The sequence below is a fragment of the Mirounga leonina genome, unplaced genomic scaffold (genome assembly GCF_011800145.1).
Source record: "Mirounga leonina isolate KUSES-001 unplaced genomic scaffold, KU_Mleo_1.0 Mir_151, whole genome shotgun sequence".
Taxonomy (NCBI): Eukaryota; Metazoa; Chordata; class Mammalia; order Carnivora; family Phocidae; genus Mirounga; species Mirounga leonina.
The window spans coordinates 53,571,093-53,589,163 of record NW_023270377.1 but is presented as its reverse complement, the minus strand read 5'-3'; the positions used below and the strand labels follow the sequence as shown (position 1 = coordinate 53,589,163).

At 42.4% G+C, this 18,071-nt stretch overlaps 2 protein-coding genes across 2 annotated transcripts in view; one reads left to right on the top strand and one right to left on the bottom strand.

Moving 5' to 3' along the window:
- Positions 1–207: 207 nt before the first annotated feature.
- Positions 208–18,071, bottom strand: part of LOC118012675 (basic proline-rich protein-like) — a 30,931-nt gene continuing 13,067 nt past the window's right edge. The window contains exons 3-4 of the mRNA XM_035008353.1: positions 3,000–3,712; positions 208–598 (exon numbers count right to left, since the gene is read on the bottom strand). Coding sequence (XP_034864244.1) covers positions 513–598; positions 3,000–3,712 — 799 coding nt within the window. The 3' untranslated portion in view covers positions 208–512. The remainder of the gene's footprint in view (positions 599–2,999; positions 3,713–18,071) is intronic.
- OSBPL6 (oxysterol binding protein like 6) overlaps positions 3,670–18,071 on the top strand; it is a 198,327-nt gene continuing 183,925 nt past the window's right edge. Inside the window, exon 1 of the mRNA XM_035007654.1 lies at positions 3,670–3,703. The gene's annotated coding sequence lies outside the window, so the exon portion shown is untranslated. The remainder of the gene's footprint in view (positions 3,704–18,071) is intronic.

Genomic DNA, 18,071 nt, shown 5'->3' with positions numbered 1-18,071 from the left:
TTTCTGAGCTACTCGCCCTGCTTCAACTGCCTACAAGGTGACTGACCCAGTGCAAGCCCCCTGGGGCAGATCAGCCACAAGCTTAAGCCTCTGGCAGACGAGGTTCAATCAGGAAAGCAGAAGCGCCATAAGTATGTTGAATAAGGAATTTCCTATGGGAATTAGACCTCCACATTTGTGGAAGGAGCTGGGGAAGTAAGAGTCTGGAAGCGGTTGCCAAGATCAGAGACCAGCCCTCAAACAGACGAAGCAGTCCGAGCGTTCGGGGAAATCTGGAAGCTGGGCACATCCGGCCGCTGCAGTGGGACCACGAGGAGGGCTGGTGTAGAAGTCCACGGAAAGTTGTGGCCTTTACAGCCACCACCTCTGGAAGTGTCTGTAGAGTCCATTAAGCCAACTGTGGTCATAGTTATTGGGCAGAGGAGAACACAGAGCACGGATGACTGAGAACAAACAAGAACCCTCTTGCATGTGGACATTCGGCTCTTGCCACGTCTAACCAACGACAACTTTCAGAGGGTAATGGCTGCTGCTTCGCTTTTTTTTGCCTGCCAAGTCTCCAGCAACTTCATTTTTATCCATCTGGATGCATACAGATCTAGAAAGTAGAAAAGAGGATTCTGGGAAACACAGCTTCCAGCATAACCAAGTTGTCTGTAGAACAATTCAGCACAAATCCCAGAGCATGGTTGCAGAGCATGGATTTGCTTCTTAGGTAGCTGCCCAAGGAATCGGATGATTCAACCTGGAAGCTGGGGTAGTGAACCATCGGTGGGATAAATTTTGACCAGTGGGAAATAGGAGATGGGAAGGAGATTGCAGGTAAGTTTCTTCTTTGGTCCTCACGTTGATAGACTGTTCCTGTGCACGGTTTTCTGTAGAGCCTGTCCATAAATACTTTACATGGCCAAGCAACTGTGTCTTTTCAGGTTCGTGAAGCATAGACCAGGTTGGGAATATATTACCATTTATTTGCTTCCCATTCTTCCCTGTCAAATGACCTCTTTTCCTTGCTCTTGATGCCCAGGGATTGCATCTTTCAGTGAAGCATTAGCATGTCATTCTTCCTAAGAAACCCCAGCTAAAATAGTGCTCATAAAAAAATTATAATGAAAATGAAGGGTGAGGGCACTTTGGTGGCTCAGTAGGTTAAGTGTCTGCCTTCGGCTCAGGTCATGATCCCAGGGTCTGGGAAAAAGCCCCACATCGGCTCCTTGCTCAGCGGGGGGAGTCTGCTTCTCCCTCTCCCTCTGCCTCTCCCCTCGCTCGTGTTCCTCGTGTTCTCTCTCTCTTTCTCAAATAAATAAATAAAATCTTTTTAAAAAAATATTTTTATTTATTTATTTGACAGAGAGAGAACACAAGCAGGGGGGTTGGGGGAGGGAGAAGCAGGCTTCCCGCCAAGCGGGGAACCCGATGCGGGGCTCGATCCCAGGACCCCGGGATCATGACCCGAGCCGAAGGCAGCCACCTAACCGACTGAGCCATCCAGGTGCCCCTAAATAAATAAAATCTTAAAAAAAAAGAAAAATGAAGTGTAAGAGTTGTATGAAGTGAATCGATGGTGGGGACTATGATTCATGTGAAGCTCCGTTCATCTGTGAGTAATAGTATTTTAAGAATATCATTAACTTCCTTCACTGAAAAAGTCCATGAACAAGTATTTCTTTGAGACAAATGAAAGGAATGAATCAGGGAGCAGAGATCTTTTTAGCCAACATACGACTTGTGACCTAAACTCTTAGCAAGAATATACACTTAATGAAAACATTGCTCTCTGGCAACTTCTGAGCCATAACCTGGCCATAGCCAAAACGCAGCGAAAAGCCTGTTATTCATATTCATATATCCAGTCTGAGTTTTCAAAATACTGATGCAGAGAGTGGAGAAGCCACTTTGATACACAATGGCGGCCCTCTTGAATCTGCCCGTTTCCATAGGAGTAGTGCCATTACACCGTATTTGGTCATTCATCAATGAGACAGGTAGAACACTTTTTCCTGATATTTAAACCTATTTTTAAAATAGGAAAACACACAGAGATACTATGGAATAGAGTGGAAAGTGTGCAGGGATTCTTAAGATAAAGCGGGTTGAAGTGGTGGTAACTTCTCTCCCCCCGCCCCCAATAGTTTATGGTTCTATCTCCCTAGAAGCGGAAAACTTTGAGAAGTACTCCGTTAGATGAAGGACTCTGTGTGTGTTCTCTCTCATTTCCTTTCACTCTTCTGTATTTTCTTGTATATGGGGTTTGACTTTCCCCCTCTTTTTAGCTAGAGTGGTCTCAGTAGACCCTGTCAGCGGAACTCAAATGGAAGGAGTGAGAAGGCGATGGTGATTAAGGGAGGGTCAGCGCTCCAGTCCTTCCCTTGAGGGGACTGTCTTCACAGGGAAGGAGTTAAGGTGAAATTGCGATGTGTCACAGGGTCCAGCACCTGTTATTTTACAACAGGACAGTATGAGAACAGTGAAACACCATCACCGAGTTGCCTCAGTGGGTAGCAATGCCTGCAATTTTTGAAGGCAAACACCTCCCCCCCGCCCCCATCCAATCTGAACGCCTGGACAGCCCATAGAGCACTCCAGCGCTGTTTTTGTAGTAATTCATGTTAGGCTCAATCAGTGTTGTCTGGACTTTTCCCCCTGAAGATGGTGATGACAGAAATGTCTTGAAATACTTTTGACATTTCCTCAGTCGTCCATTTACAGAAGAAACGTCTGTGCAAATATTTAAATTAACCCCCGTCCTTGGAGCAAATTTGCCTTCAGATTAATCTACCCTAGGGTATAGGCTGGGAACGGTCTAAAGGTGGAGAAGTTTAAGGGTGTGGGAAGGATTGTGGTGCGGGGGAGCTTTCAGCAACGGATCCTTTTTTTTCACCGAACCCAAGCGATTCTCTGGGCCCGGGAAGTTTTGGCTCCGGAGTGTCAGGGACCCGGCGGTGGGAGAGTGGGGGCGGGGGGCGGGCAGGCACACACAGTCCCGTGTGTTAACTGACCAGCTGAACGTCGGCCCAGGACAGGGGCTGGGCAGCGCCTCCGGGGAGGCCGCCGGGCTGCTGCTTCCTTCTCACCCGCTCTCCCACAGCGCTCGGAGCGGCTTCGATCCAGGCCCCCAGCGCCCGGGCCCTGCGAGGCCAGCCCTGGAGAACTGCGGCCGGCCCATCTCCGCGGGCCCCGGGCGGGCGGCGGCGCTGCTGTAGCTCTTAGGCCCGGGGACGCCCGGGCAGGGTCTCCACGGCGGTTATCTCTGGACACCAGGGCTTCCCACGGGGGCCGGGCGGGGGGTGAGCCCGGGCGGTGGAGCCCCGCGCGTCGGAGGCGCGGCGAACCCGGCCCGAGGCTCTCCCCGCGGCGCGGCGAAGGGTGCCGGCGGGGCGGGCGCGCAGCGGGAGCGCCCGCCGCCCGCGGTGCCACTCCGGCCTGGGCCGCTCCCGGGAGCCGGGGGCGGGGACCCGGGAGCACCGCCCCGCCAGCGCGCCCCGCCCGTGGGAGAGGAGGGGCTGCGGCGCGGTGGACCACTGGAGGCGCAGCGCCGCCGCCGCCGCCGCCGCTGTCGGTGCTGGAGTCCGCGGCTCCGCGCAGGCGGCGCCCGCGCCTCCGCTCCCCGGCCAGCCCGCGCGCCCGTCTGCCCGCCCGCCCGCCAGGGCCGCCTCCCGCCGCTGCCGCCGCACAATCGGCGGCGCCGCTGCTCGCCTTCCAGGTAGGTGTCCTAGCGCAGAGGGGACTCCGCGAGCCGGCACCGCGGTGCCCGCCCGCGGCCCCGGGGCATTGTGCGCGTCCGGAGGGCCGAGGACTCGGAGGGACGCGCGGGTGGGCAGCCGGCTTTGGGCCCTGGAGGCGTCGCCGCCCCCTGGGGGTTCCCCTGGCCGGTTAGCCCGGGTGGCGGGGGCGGCGATGCCAGTCCGGCCCCATGGCCAAGGTGGGAGGGGGCGTCTGGGTCAAGGTCCCCCCGCTCGCCACCCTCCCTTCCCCCTCGTTGTGGGGGAATTCCGGCCGCCTGGCTCCCGCGCCCGCATTCCTCCGCGCTGCCCGGCGCCCCCGCTCCGCCTGGCTGCCGGGGATTGAAGCTGGGGCCGGGAGAAGGACTGATGTAATTGTCAGCGGAGAACCGAACCCGCGCGGTGAGAGCGCCCGCGCCCGCTCCAGCTAACGCCTACGCCGCACCTCCCAGCGAATCCGGGGAGCCGACAGGAGCGGCTGGGGAAGTTGTGGCATTGGGTTTTATTGTGCGCGGGCACTGCGGACTGGCCTCGCGGGCACCCCTGTCCACCCGCTGCTGGCTCCCCTGCAGCCTTTCCCTGCAGCTTTGGTCTACACCTCCAGCCAGGGCCGAGTCTGCCTTCCCTGGTTCAGACCGGGACAGCGTTTGCATTGCAGTCAAGACGTGCTTCCCCTGCAACGAGCCGGGAGCTGCCCGCAGATTGTGTCGCCGGGGATGCTGGGGGAGGAGGGGAAGGGAGACCTGGGGAGGAAGCCGGGAAGAAGTAATGACACCAGCAGATTTTTTTTTTTTTAAGCCTCTACTGTTGTGGGCACATCTGCATGACACCTTTGGAGCTGTTTTTGAAAGTTATGACCAGATACTGATTTTGTGGCAATTCTGTGATATACCTGAACGGTAGCTTAAGCATAGAGACCCAAAGCTGGGGAAGGCATTACATAATGGACATGAGGCAAATGACTCGAAACTAAGTGAACCCACTGGGTTGCCAGATTATTTCTTTCTCCCAGACGCAAAGTCCTATAGGTTTTTTTCTTTTTTTTCCTCCATACGAATTTCCTTTTAAAATCATTGAACTAGTTTTAGCAAATTGTACGTTATATTCACTTGTGATTCTTTTTCCTAAATAAGAAAACAATTTTTCCATGACATCTTTTCTTAAACTAAAAAAAAAAAAAAAAAAAATTGCATGCTAGCGGATAGTTGTATATCACAGAGCTGAATCATAAATGTAGTCTTTCGTCAAAAGTAAAATTCAAAAATATCCCGTCTTCACATCATTAACTTTGTTTTCCTCCTGGTTGTGTTTTTTCCTCCCTCCTCCATCCCCATTTGTTTTTTGGAAGCATTTCTACAGTTTTAGGTACTGCAAGCTCACAATGTTGATATTCCTATCCAATGCTACAGCATTGCAGATACAAAGACTAATAATAAATGAAACAGAAGACCTCCCAGTAACTCAGAGTGAGCAGAGTTCCCAAGGTCGAAGGGAAGCTGCAGTGTAACTCTGCTATCATCACTTATAGAGAATATGCGTAGTCCTCATTGAGTTATAAGGAAGGTCCTGATTGGTGGACTATTATTCTTATTATTCTTTTACCCCTGAATTTCTTGTGTTTCCCCCTAAAAATAATTTTTTTCTCAGTGTAGAAACAAAATATTTTCCAATTAAAATCTTTGCTTTTAGAAAACCTAAAAATCCTGTTTTTGCTCATATTTTCAGTTTTGTTGATAACTCAATTATACATTCAGTGGATGGATTCCTTTTGGGATATCTCAGTTTCAAATTACGGTGTTTTATCAGATGTCTCTTGGTATATAGTGTGATGAGATTCTGCTGAACTTTTACAGGATCTCGTAAGTTTTCTCGTCTCTGGATTGCTTTAACCTTATGTTAACTTTACTCCGAGAAGAAGGATAAAGTCCTTCTAAGATAAAATATTTGTGGTTGGAGATCTGTAGTACCACTGCAGAAATAGAATTAGGTTAATGTATAAGTAAAAGTTTTATGTGACTTTATTCCTGAAACTCTTGGATTAGGGAGAGGATTTAAATTTCATTAAAATGCCTTGGTTAGGTAGCATTCAGTGATCATTCAATGAATAATTACTTATGAGCATCCATCTGTTCAAGACACTTGTCTAGGTACTGTGGGAAATACAAATAAGAATAAAAAGATGTCTCTGCCTTCAAGAGTTTGTAGTCTAGTTTGGGGGGTAAGTCATGATGAATTCTCAAAAGAGTTTTTTTTGTTGTTGTTTTGCTTTTTAAACTGCAATGGTTAAGTAATGATTATGATACTTTTTTAAGGTTCGTTTTTAATCTTACAAAAAAGGTCTCATGCTACCCACTGACTTCTGGGAATTTTTTCTTCTCGACATTATGTCTCCGTGATTCATCCATGTTGTATATAGCTGTAGTTCACTGACTTTCATTGCTGTACATGATTCCATTATGTATGTGTAGCAATATGTTTCCCACTTCTGCCAATGGCTTTTTTTTTTTTTCCCACTTGAAAAAAATTTGCAGAGAGTGCTGCTCTGGTCATTCATGCTTCCTGGGGCACATGTGCAAGTATTTCTCTTGGGGAAATACCAAGGTACAGAACTGTTGATTTGTAAGATGTGTGAGTATTCAGTTTACTAGATATTGGCAAATTATTTCCCAAAATTGTTGTACTGATTTACACAAGCCAGGGAAATAAGCAAACACAAATCGTCAAATACAAACAAGCATTTATATAGGTGTGTGTGTTGAAATACTTTTTTTTTTAAAGCAGAGGGATTAACTTAAAACCTAGGACAGCAGTTGTCTTCTGAGAGGACCAGGGGGATGGCATGGGGAGGAACACATAGGTGGATATAAGTTATTGGTAATAATTTAGTAGCTAGAATAAATTCATAGGTGATCATCATATTTAAAAAGAGAAAGAAAGAAAAGAAAGAAAGAAAGAGGGTCTCATGCATGGATCAGTAATAATTTAAAATTCTAAGAAAAAAGAAAATAAGGACAATATAGAGTTATCATAAGGCAGACCAGGCTCCTGTACCAAAAGGCCCACAAGGTGTCAGTTGAGGGATGAGGAAGCAGTCCCTGTGTATAGGCATGTATTGTGTAGAGTTCATGGCAGAGGCTTACAGGAAAGATGAGCAGGAAGTGGCCTTGCTGAGAAGAGGAACCTCAGCCATCTTGGACAGAGGAAATGAACAGAAGTGGAAGAAGCCATGGGAAATTTTCCAACAATGAACCACTCAAAGAGTTTATTAAAAAGTCTAGAGAACTGATAGATTGGGGGTGTGAAGGGGGAGAGATTCAGGATCCCTGGTTTGGAGGTTACTGATTGAGATGAGAGTTCTTCATCTGGAGAGAACTAAAAAGAAAGAATGGATTTTAAAAGATGCCGGGAGAAGCATCCAAGGCTTAAGATCCTAAGTAGGAAGAGGAGGAAGGAGTCAAAGATGTTTCACTTTGGGGCACCTGGGTGGCTCCTGTTTTTGCTCATTTGTTCGGCTCAGGTCATGATCCTGGAGTCCCTGGATCGAGTCCCACATCGGGCTCCCTGCTCAGCGGTGGGTCTGCTTCTCCCTCTGACCCTCCCCCCTCTCATGTGCTCTCTCTCATTCTCTCTCTCTGAAATAAATAAATAAAATCTTTAAAAAAAAAAAAAGATGTTTCACTTTAATGAAAAGAAATAGAGAAGTTGTGGTAGGAGCTTTTAGTGTGATTTAGACATGTCAAGTTTGGGGTGATAGATATTCAAGCTCATGTCTGAAGGTAAGAACTTGGAGCTGGTTGGGGGTGCCTGGGTGGCTCAGTTGGTTAAGCGACTGCCTTCGGCTCGGGTCATGATCCTGGAGTCCCTGGATCGAGTCCCGCATCGGGCTCCCTGCTCAGCGGGGGGTCTGCTTCTCCCTCTGACCCTCCTCCCTCTCATGCTCTCTGTCTCTCATTCTCTCTCTCTCAAATAAATAAATAAAATCTTTAAAAAAAAAAAAAAAGAACTTGGAGCTGGTGGGCAGTTAGGACACTAACAGTGAAGACTGATTTTCTAAAGATGTATCTGGTGTGCATGGAGTATCTGAGAGGGAAGAGTACATAAAATGCATTTGTGTAATTTTTAATTTACTTGTGTAAAGGAGGTAAATGATCAGTGGGCTGCGGTGGGAAGAAGCTGTTTTGGGTTGACAGGAAGCGGGTTCAGGAAATTGAGAGTGTTGGCATCACAGTCAGAAGAATTGGAATCCAATCTTTCTTGACAGTTTACTAGTTGTGTGCAATTTGGGGAAACAGACCACTCTGATCCTCCTCAGTTATGGCACATCTAAAATGAAGATACTAATAGCCACTTCCCATGGGTTCAGGGAACAAGATGTGGTTGAGGGACTGGAGCCTTGAGGGCTGATGTTTGCTTTCATACCGTTTCCCGTCTAATGTTGCAAAGTAATGGCACATGCATTTATATTCTCTGACGTATACTCCCTGGAAAAAGATAAAGGATTTCAACCCTTGAAGTTCGCTTCACTATAATAAAGAGTTGCTTATGCTCTCCTGTGGGGACGGGATAGGGCTTTTTATTTCTAGGGCTATTCTGGAATAATATATAGTGTCATTTTGATTGAATACCATTTTAGCTGGCATTCTGATTTGGAAATATTATGATAGGTATTCAGCATTTTCTCATCCTATTTTAAAATTCCTTTTCTGCTTTTACTTCTATTTCTTGACTTCTCATCCTCTCTAATGTTCTTCTCTCACTGATTTCGCACCAGCTGATATAATGATTAGTGGTCGTATAGTTTTCTCCAAGGCAGTCTAATCCTCAGTTGCCTTTCCTTGGCATAGTGATTTGGAGAACATTTTGACATCTTGCTGGTAGTTCCAACAGCAGTTGAATGGAAATGTGGCAATATTTTAAAGAAAAAAAAAATAAAGAAAAAGAGAAAGAGAGACCTCCCGAAGGAAAAAGTTTGTTGTTTATCGTTAGGGTCAGAAGTTATCAAAAAGCTCCTAGGAGAGTAAAAGACTCTCTCCATAAGCCTCTGTGATTCAGGGATGATTAGTTGTATCTCTTGCTTCAGCTACACATTCCCTACAGCCCCTAAATAGATATAAATATGTAATGATTTGAAATCCAGACTGGACTCAGTAGCTTTGATCAAAACAATGAGCTAAAATTAATTTTAGGGATAACTAATATGATATTCATCTCACTTAGTGAAACTGGTAGTCTGCTCTTCTGGTGTGGTTCTGAGTTTCCATGAAGTTTGGAGGCAGTTCTGCATCCATATGTTCAATTACCAAACCCTAGGCTGATCACTTTCACAGAGAGGTGACCAGAGTTTGTGGGTCTCGTGTGAATGTGACATGGGCCATCAAAGTGCCTTTCTTCTTCATTCAGCCCATCTTTATTGAGCACTTACTATGTACCACACACCATATTAAGTGCTGGGTCATAAACCTGTCTGCCCTCAGGGTCTACCCATGACAGAATCTACCGAAAACAAATTGCTATTGAATATGTATGCGTGTGTGTGGGGTGGATCTAGCTTTGGTTTTGGAATTTGCATGAAGTATCTATTTTTTCTTTTGTTCCTTAAACTTTTTCCAGATTTATGTTTAGACCTCCTTGAATTGACAGTGCTATGGGGGAAAAAAAATGCAGTCCCTGCAAAGAACAGTTTCTTTAAATGTACTTCTGTTTTATTGACTTTTTAAAGCAGAAGGCTTTAAACTCAGGGTAAGTCCTTTTGTCATGAAGACATTTCAGTGTTGTCAAATAGGAGAAGGACAGAGGTCAGGGAAGGGAGAGCTGGGTGGGTGAAGTCAGATTGGTGAGAATGGAATGTGTCTTAGTGCTGAATTGATTTTTAAAGGGAAAAATAGAAAATAGACAAAGATTAATGGTTATTAAAAGATCCAGCTGTATTACAGGGAATTGACTATATTGAATTATGATGGTCTCAAGTTGAGGTTCCTGGTCGGTTACATGAGCCTTCTCTTTGAGTTTGTGTTCACTTAGTTTGTGTAGTAGTATAGTTTTTTAAATTAGGTCTTTTTTTTTTTTTAAAGTTTATTTATCTTTTTTAGTAATCTCTACCCACAATGTGGTGCTCGATCTCATGACCCCGAGACCAAGAGTCACATGCTCTCTGACCGAGCCAGCCAGGTGCCCCTTGGTGTAGTTTTTATATTAAAATAAATCATAATGTAAAAGTTGAATGTCTTTAAATTGTAAGGATTACCTTAATTATAGGAAGCAGAAAAGTCAGTGACTCTTTCTGTTACTGCTTTGGCAGTTTACTTGAAAGTAAAACCTACCCTGTGTGAGGATATTCCATCCAGCAAGACCAGTGTCTCAAAATCTATAGTAAGCTGTCAAACGGCAGAGCTAGAAAGGAGTCAAAGCAGGTAGCTTATTATCCAGGACTGTCTAAGGGATAACTGGGTTAGAGAAGTGTTAAGTATGTAACTTAACTCTTAAACTTCAAATAAGTTTAAATAAGTAAATATGTAAACAAGTTTAAGTAAAAGTAAGTTTAAGTAAGTAAATAACATTTAAATAAGATATTGGCAGATTGTCATTTGAATCCGTTTCTCCAGTGTTGACGCTGAGTACAAAGAATTCATGATTAATACACTAAAATTATCTTCTCCTTTAGAGATGATGGATTATGTTTTTCTCTGCTCCAGAAAATCTATATATCAATTCACATATATAAAATATATGCAGAAAATACTCAGGCACTAGAAATACTCATCTTTGCTTGATGACTGGTGCTTGGATGACCTTTATATTAGATTAATAAGATGTTAGAGCTGAAAGAGGTTTAAAAAATCATCTAGGGGCGCCTGGGTGGCTCAGTTGGTTAAGCGACTGCCTTCGGCTCGGGTCATGATCCTGGAGTCCTGGGATCGAGTCCCGCATCGGGCTCCCTGCTCGACAGGGAGTCTGCTTCTCGCTCTGACCCTCCCCACTCTCATGTGCTCTCTCTCATTCTCTCTCTCTCAAATAAATAAATAAAATCTTAAAATAAAATAAAATAAAAATAAAAAATCATCTATTCCAAACTCTCCCATTTTCCAGCTGGGTAACCTGAGGCCTAGAGACTTGCCTAGTGAAGTGCAAACCCCATGTACAAATATAGCTAGAAGATAATGTGCCAAATAATTTACTTCTGTTGGGGGGTAGCAGGAAATAATGCTCTTCCCTAAATTATGGGTAAGTGAATGAGAGAATGAACTAATATCAATCTCTGCAGTGGAATTTTAACCTTCTTTTGTATCATTCTCCTTCTTGAGTGGCCAGTGTAGAAAGTGAAATCATGCGTGTGTGTGTGTGTGTGTGTATAATTTTCTTGGGTTTTTAGAGAAAAGGCTTTGTTCTGAGGGTCTGATGAAAGGAATGACACTACAAATATCATTATTTAAAATGTTTTGCTGTTTCCTTTTTTATCCCCACAACTTTGTCTTTTAACTCCATGGGCAGGGAAGGATAGAGAAAAATTATATTATCCTGGGCTAAATACTTTTCTATCTCTTTTCCTTTGGCATTCTCTTTCCATATGCTAATATAAGAGAAAATCAAAGTGTAGAGGGAATTGAGTCGGGAATAGAACATTAACTTCTACTTTTTTATCTTGCATGATATTGAGGCAATTCTCACCATAGCTCTTGGGAAGACCTATCCACCTTTTGAAAAGAGCATGGAAGTAGAAGGGGAGAACAACAGCAGTATATTTTTAGAATCTTTTTTTCAAAAGTCAAACCTAAAATAAACCTGGCCTCAATTTTTAGCAATAGCTTTATTTCACATCTCCTATACCATTGCCTAAGTTTTATCCTAATTTGAAGAAGTTTTTAATTTTTTTAATATGTAATGCAGTGTTGCTATAAGTAACACATTATGATCAATTACTAAAGTTTAAAGAATAAAGTATCAAAAGAACATTAAAATTAAAAAATTGTTTCATGTCATTTCTGGAGATAAAGTCTGATTTTTATTTTAAATTGAGATAACATTTTTGCTTTCTGTTTATCTGTCGCAGCTAGACAATCTTTTGCATATTCGCACCCCATCAGGCAACAATCTGAGCAGTTTTTGTTGTATAATTTTCCTAGAATAGAAAAAGTAGCACAGTTTGAATGGCATGTTGATTATGAAAAGACATTAATGAAATTCTTTTTGATCTCAATAAACTTCAAATCGAAGCAAGCACTATAAAAAGAGTGTGATCTCCAAGGTAGGCCAAGCAAATGTAGGGTTCACGTGAAACTCCATGAAGAAAGTAAAGGAGGAGCATGCAAAATCTGCAAGAGCTCAGGGTAATGGAAGAGGAAGGTGAAGGAAGGAAGTAGAGGGCTATTCTATCCCAGCTTGTCTTCCAGTCTCATTTCAGTCCCATCTGATAGAGGTCAGATATGAGGGAGGATATCTGTCTCTACACTTAAAAAAAAATAAAAGCTTTTAAATATTTTGAAGAACATAGAATGAGTAAGATAAAAGAGTGATACATTAAACGCCATTTAAGGAAAAATATTATCTGTACCGGCAGAAGATAAACATTACCACATGGGAAAGAAACTATAACATGTCACAAACAGGTTTAACTCCTTAATATCCAAAGAGCTCCTATAGATCCCTTAAGAAAAATGACTGTTAATCTGTAGGAAAGGGGGCAAGGGAATGAACAAACAGTTCACAGAAAAGGAATTACAAATGGCACTTACAAATATGAAATTATGCTCAACTCATGATAAGAGAAATGCAATTTAAAACTATTTAAGTTGCCCTTTCCACACTATTAAGTTGGAAAAGATTTTGATGTTTGTTATTACCTTATGGTGGCAAGGCTTTGGGGGTACCTGACAGGTTCATGCATTATTGGTATGGGTACAAAGTGGTACAGCATCTATGGAGAGCAACATTAAAAATTCATGTACCTTCTCGCCCCTGGAAATCTAAGAAACTTCTCTGTCGATCTCCTTGGACATCGCGAAATGAATTTGTGCAAAGATGTGTGTCCATTTCAGCTTTATCTGTAGTGGCAAAAGACTCAGGGAAAGCTGAGGATCTATCAGTATGGGATTGGTTAAGTAATTAGGAGCAGAAACAAAACGAGGTAGCTGTAAGTAACAAGCTATTATCAATTGCTAAAGTTGAAAAAGTAAGATCATTTTATATTTGCTGATATGAAATGATTTCTAAGGTATAATAAGGGAACAAATCAAGGTGCAGAGTGGGATATGGCTATTGGTGTTAAATATGAGTTTATAAATATATGTTTATGTGTATAACTGTAAAGACTATCTCTGGAAGATGACATAAGAAACTGGTAACAGAGATTGACTCTGGGGAGGAAAACTGGGTGGTTGGAGTGGGGGGGGGGGAAGGACACTTACTTAGGATACTTATTTAGTATACCCCTTACTACCTTCTGAATTTTTATTTTTATTTTTATTTTTTTGAAGATTTTATTTATTTATTTGACAGAGCGAGAGAGCACAAGCAGGGGGAGCAGCAGAGGGAGAAATAGCCTCCCTGCCAGGGACCCTGATGCGGGGCTCGATCCCAGGACCCCGGGGCCATGACCTGAGCCAAAGGCAAACGCTCAACCATCTGAGCCACCCAGGTGCCCCTACCTTCTGAATTTTTAAACATGTGAACATATTATCTATTCAAACCAAGATAATTTTAAAATTTAAGAAGTACAAACTTTAAGTTATAAAATATTTAAGTCATGGGGATATAATGTACAGCATAGGGGATATAGTGACCAATATTGTAACAACTTTGTATGGTGACAGGTGTTAACTAGACTAATAAATGGGGATCATTTCATAATGTGTAAAAATTATCAGATCACTATGATGTACACCTGAAATGGATAGGATATTATATATCCATTATTTCAATTAAAAAAATAACTTAAGGATCACTGTTACTGATCAAGAATGTTGAGTAGTTGCAACCAAGCAGCTGTAACAAGTAGTTGTTATACTTGTAACCAGTAGCATTCCTTTGCAACTTTGGGGCTCATTCTGATCTGATGTAGGAACATGGTAGTTACCATAAAGACTGACCTTACCCTGACAGGCTAAAGTCCAAAGAAGAGGGAAACTGCCAGTGGTTGCCCTTTGGGACAGAGTTGCTGGCCCCTGCCCTTTCCACACCCAGGTCTCTCTCTCCCATCACTTCTGTCTCGCCCCCTCTTACCTCATCGTTCCTTAAACCCCACAGCAGTCACTATCCCCTACAACTCAGAGGCTCCTTCTTGTTCCCTATTCCACCAAGGGTCTTCCTTTGGCTGCCCCTTGGGAATTTTGTCCTCCCAAGCAGAGCAGAAGCTCCTTTTCAGGCCAGTTTATACTTGCTCAGAGTATTAGAAGTGAATGATAATTCTGACATTCTTTAATCTTATCATCTTTCTCAGGATCATTAATTTATTTGACAAAATATTTCTTGAGCACCTACTAAGTCAGAAAAGGCCACAAAATTAAAAAGTGCTCATGAAATTGACATTCTAATAAAAGTAAATAAAAAGTAAATGATAGTTCATTGCTGTTTTAGATACTATTAAGAACAGTGAGGACAATAAAAGTGATGGATGGGGCCGAGAGGGGTGGGTAGTGGTGGTGGGTGTATGTTTCCCAGCACTGCTATAACAAAGTGCCAGGAACTGGGTGGCTTAAAACAAAAGAAATGTATTGTCTCAGTGCTGGTGGCTAGAAGTTCAAAATCAAGGTGGGTCCCTCCTTGCCTCTTCTACCTTCTGGCAGCCCCAGTCATTCCTTGGCTTGCAGGAGCATAACTCAATTCTCTGCTAACCTTCTTCCCATGGCCTTCTTCCCAGGTCTCTGTTTGTGTATCTCCTGTTTGTATAAGGACACCGGTCATGATGGATTAAGGGCTGACTCTACTCCAGTATGAGCTTATCTTAACTACATTGCAACAATCCTATTTATGAATAAGGTCATATTCTGGGGTATTGGGAGTTAGGAATTCAGCATATCTTTTTGAGAGATTATAATTCAATCCATAACAATGGGCTTGCTTGGGTGAACTGACCAGGGGTAAGGCCTTGCTAGGTGAAAACATTTGAACTGAACCTCACTGATGAGAAAGAGCGGTTGTGAAAATATCTGGGTGCAGATCCTTTCCTGCCAGTGGGAACAGCAAGTGCCAGGACCCAGGGAATGAGCCTGTTGGAATCTAAAGTTTTACATTTTTATTTATTTTTATTTTATTTTAAAAATATTTTTATTTATTTATTTGGCAGAGAGAGAGAGACCGCAAGAGAGGGAACACAAGCAGGGGGAGTGGGAGAGGGAGAAGCAGGCTTCCCACTGAGCAGGGAGCCTGACATGGGGCTCCATCCCAGGACCCTGGGATCATGACCTGAGCCGAAGGCAGACACTTAACGACTGAGCCACCCAGGCGCCCCTAAGGTTTCACATTTTTAAAAAGGCCAAAAAGAGTATCTGGTTTGGGCAGGTTACTTTTATGGTTAAAGTCAATAGGATTTTACTTTTGAACACTCTTGGATGTTTTCACTTTTGGTAAGGCAAAGACAGAAACATTTTTTCCTTAAAAATTAACTGTTGAGGGGGTTGCCTGGGTGGCTCAGTCGGTTAAGCATCTGACTTTTGATTTCGGCTCAGGTCATGATCTCAGGGTTGTGAGATCCATGTTCAGCACGGAGCCTGCTTGGGATTCTCTCCGTCCCCCCCTCCCCCAAAAATTGAACTGCTGAAAAATCAGACCTACAAGCAGTGGCTTATCACATTTTAAGAATTTTGTTGCTTAAAAATTTGCTTTGCATTTTAATGGTAGAGTTCTCCATCACTATTTTTGGGTTTATTAACCTAAAAACTTTAAGTATAACAACGTCTGAGAATTAAGTAGACTTTGTAATAATAGAGATTATTTTCTAGAGGTAAATTAATTAAGGCTAAATATGGCCTTTAAAAACCTAACACCGTATATTAAATTGTCATTTTCAACAAGATTATAACATTTTTGTAGTTCTCCTCTGTGATACCTAATGCTGAGTAGCATTAGCATGATTTATATTACATATTCATGAAAATTCTTAGTTTTCATGAATTTAAAAATTGATTCAGAGTACAGAAAAATCTATATGGAAATATAAATTTCCTGGGATAGTCAAGAAGATTCCATATTAGACTGGTACCATCTTTTAGCATTCAGAAATTAAGATGAGGTAACTTAAAATATTGTAATATTTAATGCAAAATTGACACAATGTGATATTTGCATTAAGATATTATATATGCATACTTTAGCCAGAACTTTGATGTGGTTAATACAGATATATTTGTTTATATTAAAGAAAAAATATTACTTAGGAGTAACAAGCTTCTGCAAAAAATTCTGAATGAGTTAAAAAATGCTGATGTAAAATTAGATTTTTATAGAGAATGGCTATTTAGGTAAGGCTGAGGGTCAAAAACATAGACTGGGGCCAAGGCTGCCGGGTTCGAATCCTCGCTTGGCTTTGTCCAGCTGCGTGACTCTGAATAAGTCAGTCAGCACACTTTGCTTTGGTTTCCTAAAATGGCAAATATAAAAATGGCGCCTAACACAGAGGATTGTTAGGAAGATAGAGTGATTAATGCATATACATTTCTAAGAACAGGGCACATAGTAAGTGCAATGTAAGTGGTAGCTGTTATTATTTTTACTGTGTTAATTAAAAATTAACTATATTATTCACTAGTTGGAAACTTACTATGTAAAATATAAATATGGTTATAATGTCTTTTATGCCTTGTTACAAATCAAAAGCTAATTTGAGAGAGATAAGAAAATTGTCAACAGTATTTGTAAGGCTCTGTTTTAATATTACTAATCTGTCAAAAGTATTTTATATGCTGACCCACTTAGTTACTGATAGCAATGACTATGTTCAAGAGATTTTGTTAGGTCTTAAGGAAGAAAGAAAGATGATTAAGCTGTCAGTCATGCTCTCAAGAACCTGCCCATCCGATAGGGGAGATAAGAGGTAATTTAGTATAATACCAAGTGTAATGAGATAAGTGTCACACCAAGAATGTGATTTAGTACCATGAGTGCCTGGAGAGCTGTGTAGTATCTGAGGAGGTTTTGTGGTTAAGAGGGGCATGGATAAGAATTTAGGAACTGATGACATTTTTAGGGGGTGGGGAGGCTAGAAGAAGAAATCTGGGGTAGAGGAGGAACAGAGAGATGGATGGGCGAAAGACCAAGAATCATGTCCCCGAGTTAAGAGAGGAAAGCATTTCTGGGAAGAGAAATGGGCTATTACAATTAAAAAAGAAGAGTCAAGGAGAATGAGATTTTAGAAAGACTGTGAAAAGCATTCCCTCCTCATCCTCCTTGGGCCAGAGATTTGGTTGGGTATTCATTGGCTTTTCTTGACAAAATAGCACGTAATAGAATTTCTGAGACATGGCATATAACTGAAAGAATCATCAGGTCAAATAAGATGTCATTTATTTATATTGATGTGATTCAAATATGGTAAAATTTCTAGTTGTGTGTGGTTTTTTAAAAATTCTCTAAAGAGTACTTTCAAGACTAGCTACCATTTGTTTAGCATTTTTTTGTCTGCCAAGCATCCTCCGAAACATTTGAGATGATTATGCTCTTGTTTAAAGCCTTGCAGATGCTCTTGCAGTTGATATTGTCACTTTCATTTTATGGATAAGGAAGTGACCAACTCACAATCCAACTGTAGCGGGTGACCAAGGTGGATTCGAACCTGGCCTGTCTGGCCCCAAAGCCTGGACTCTTAACCAATTTTAGATGATAATTGTTCGGTACCTTTAAGGTATTTTAGATGCAGAGTTGTTAAGAGCCAACCTCTGATGACTGGCCACACTGGCCTTGTTGCTGTTCTTTCAGTAACACACCCCCGGGCACCCCCACCCAAGAACATCTTCCTTAAGAGTTTATTTGTTTTTCGTCTCCTAACTTTCACTGTCTGTCTTAGTTACTGCTGTATTCTCAGGACCTAGTTCATGATGGCGCTTAATATCTGTGGGATGAAAGAATGCATGACATCTCCAAGATACAGGATTTTAAGTCATTGCTGAGATTCTGCAGGTCGGTGGAGATGCCAGAAGTGTCAGTTCACGCCAGTGGTTGTTCCTTTTCTGTTTAACATGTCTTTTCTCAGTAACTTTGAATTGAGAACTAGGGGACATTTTAAAGGAAAGTACTAAAACTTTCTGCTGAATTTAAAGTGATACAACTTCCTTGTAGAAAATTTTGCAAACACAGAAAAATGTGTTTTAAAATCACTTTTACTACTGTTTCTGGAAGCTAAATTTTAGCGTTTGGATATAT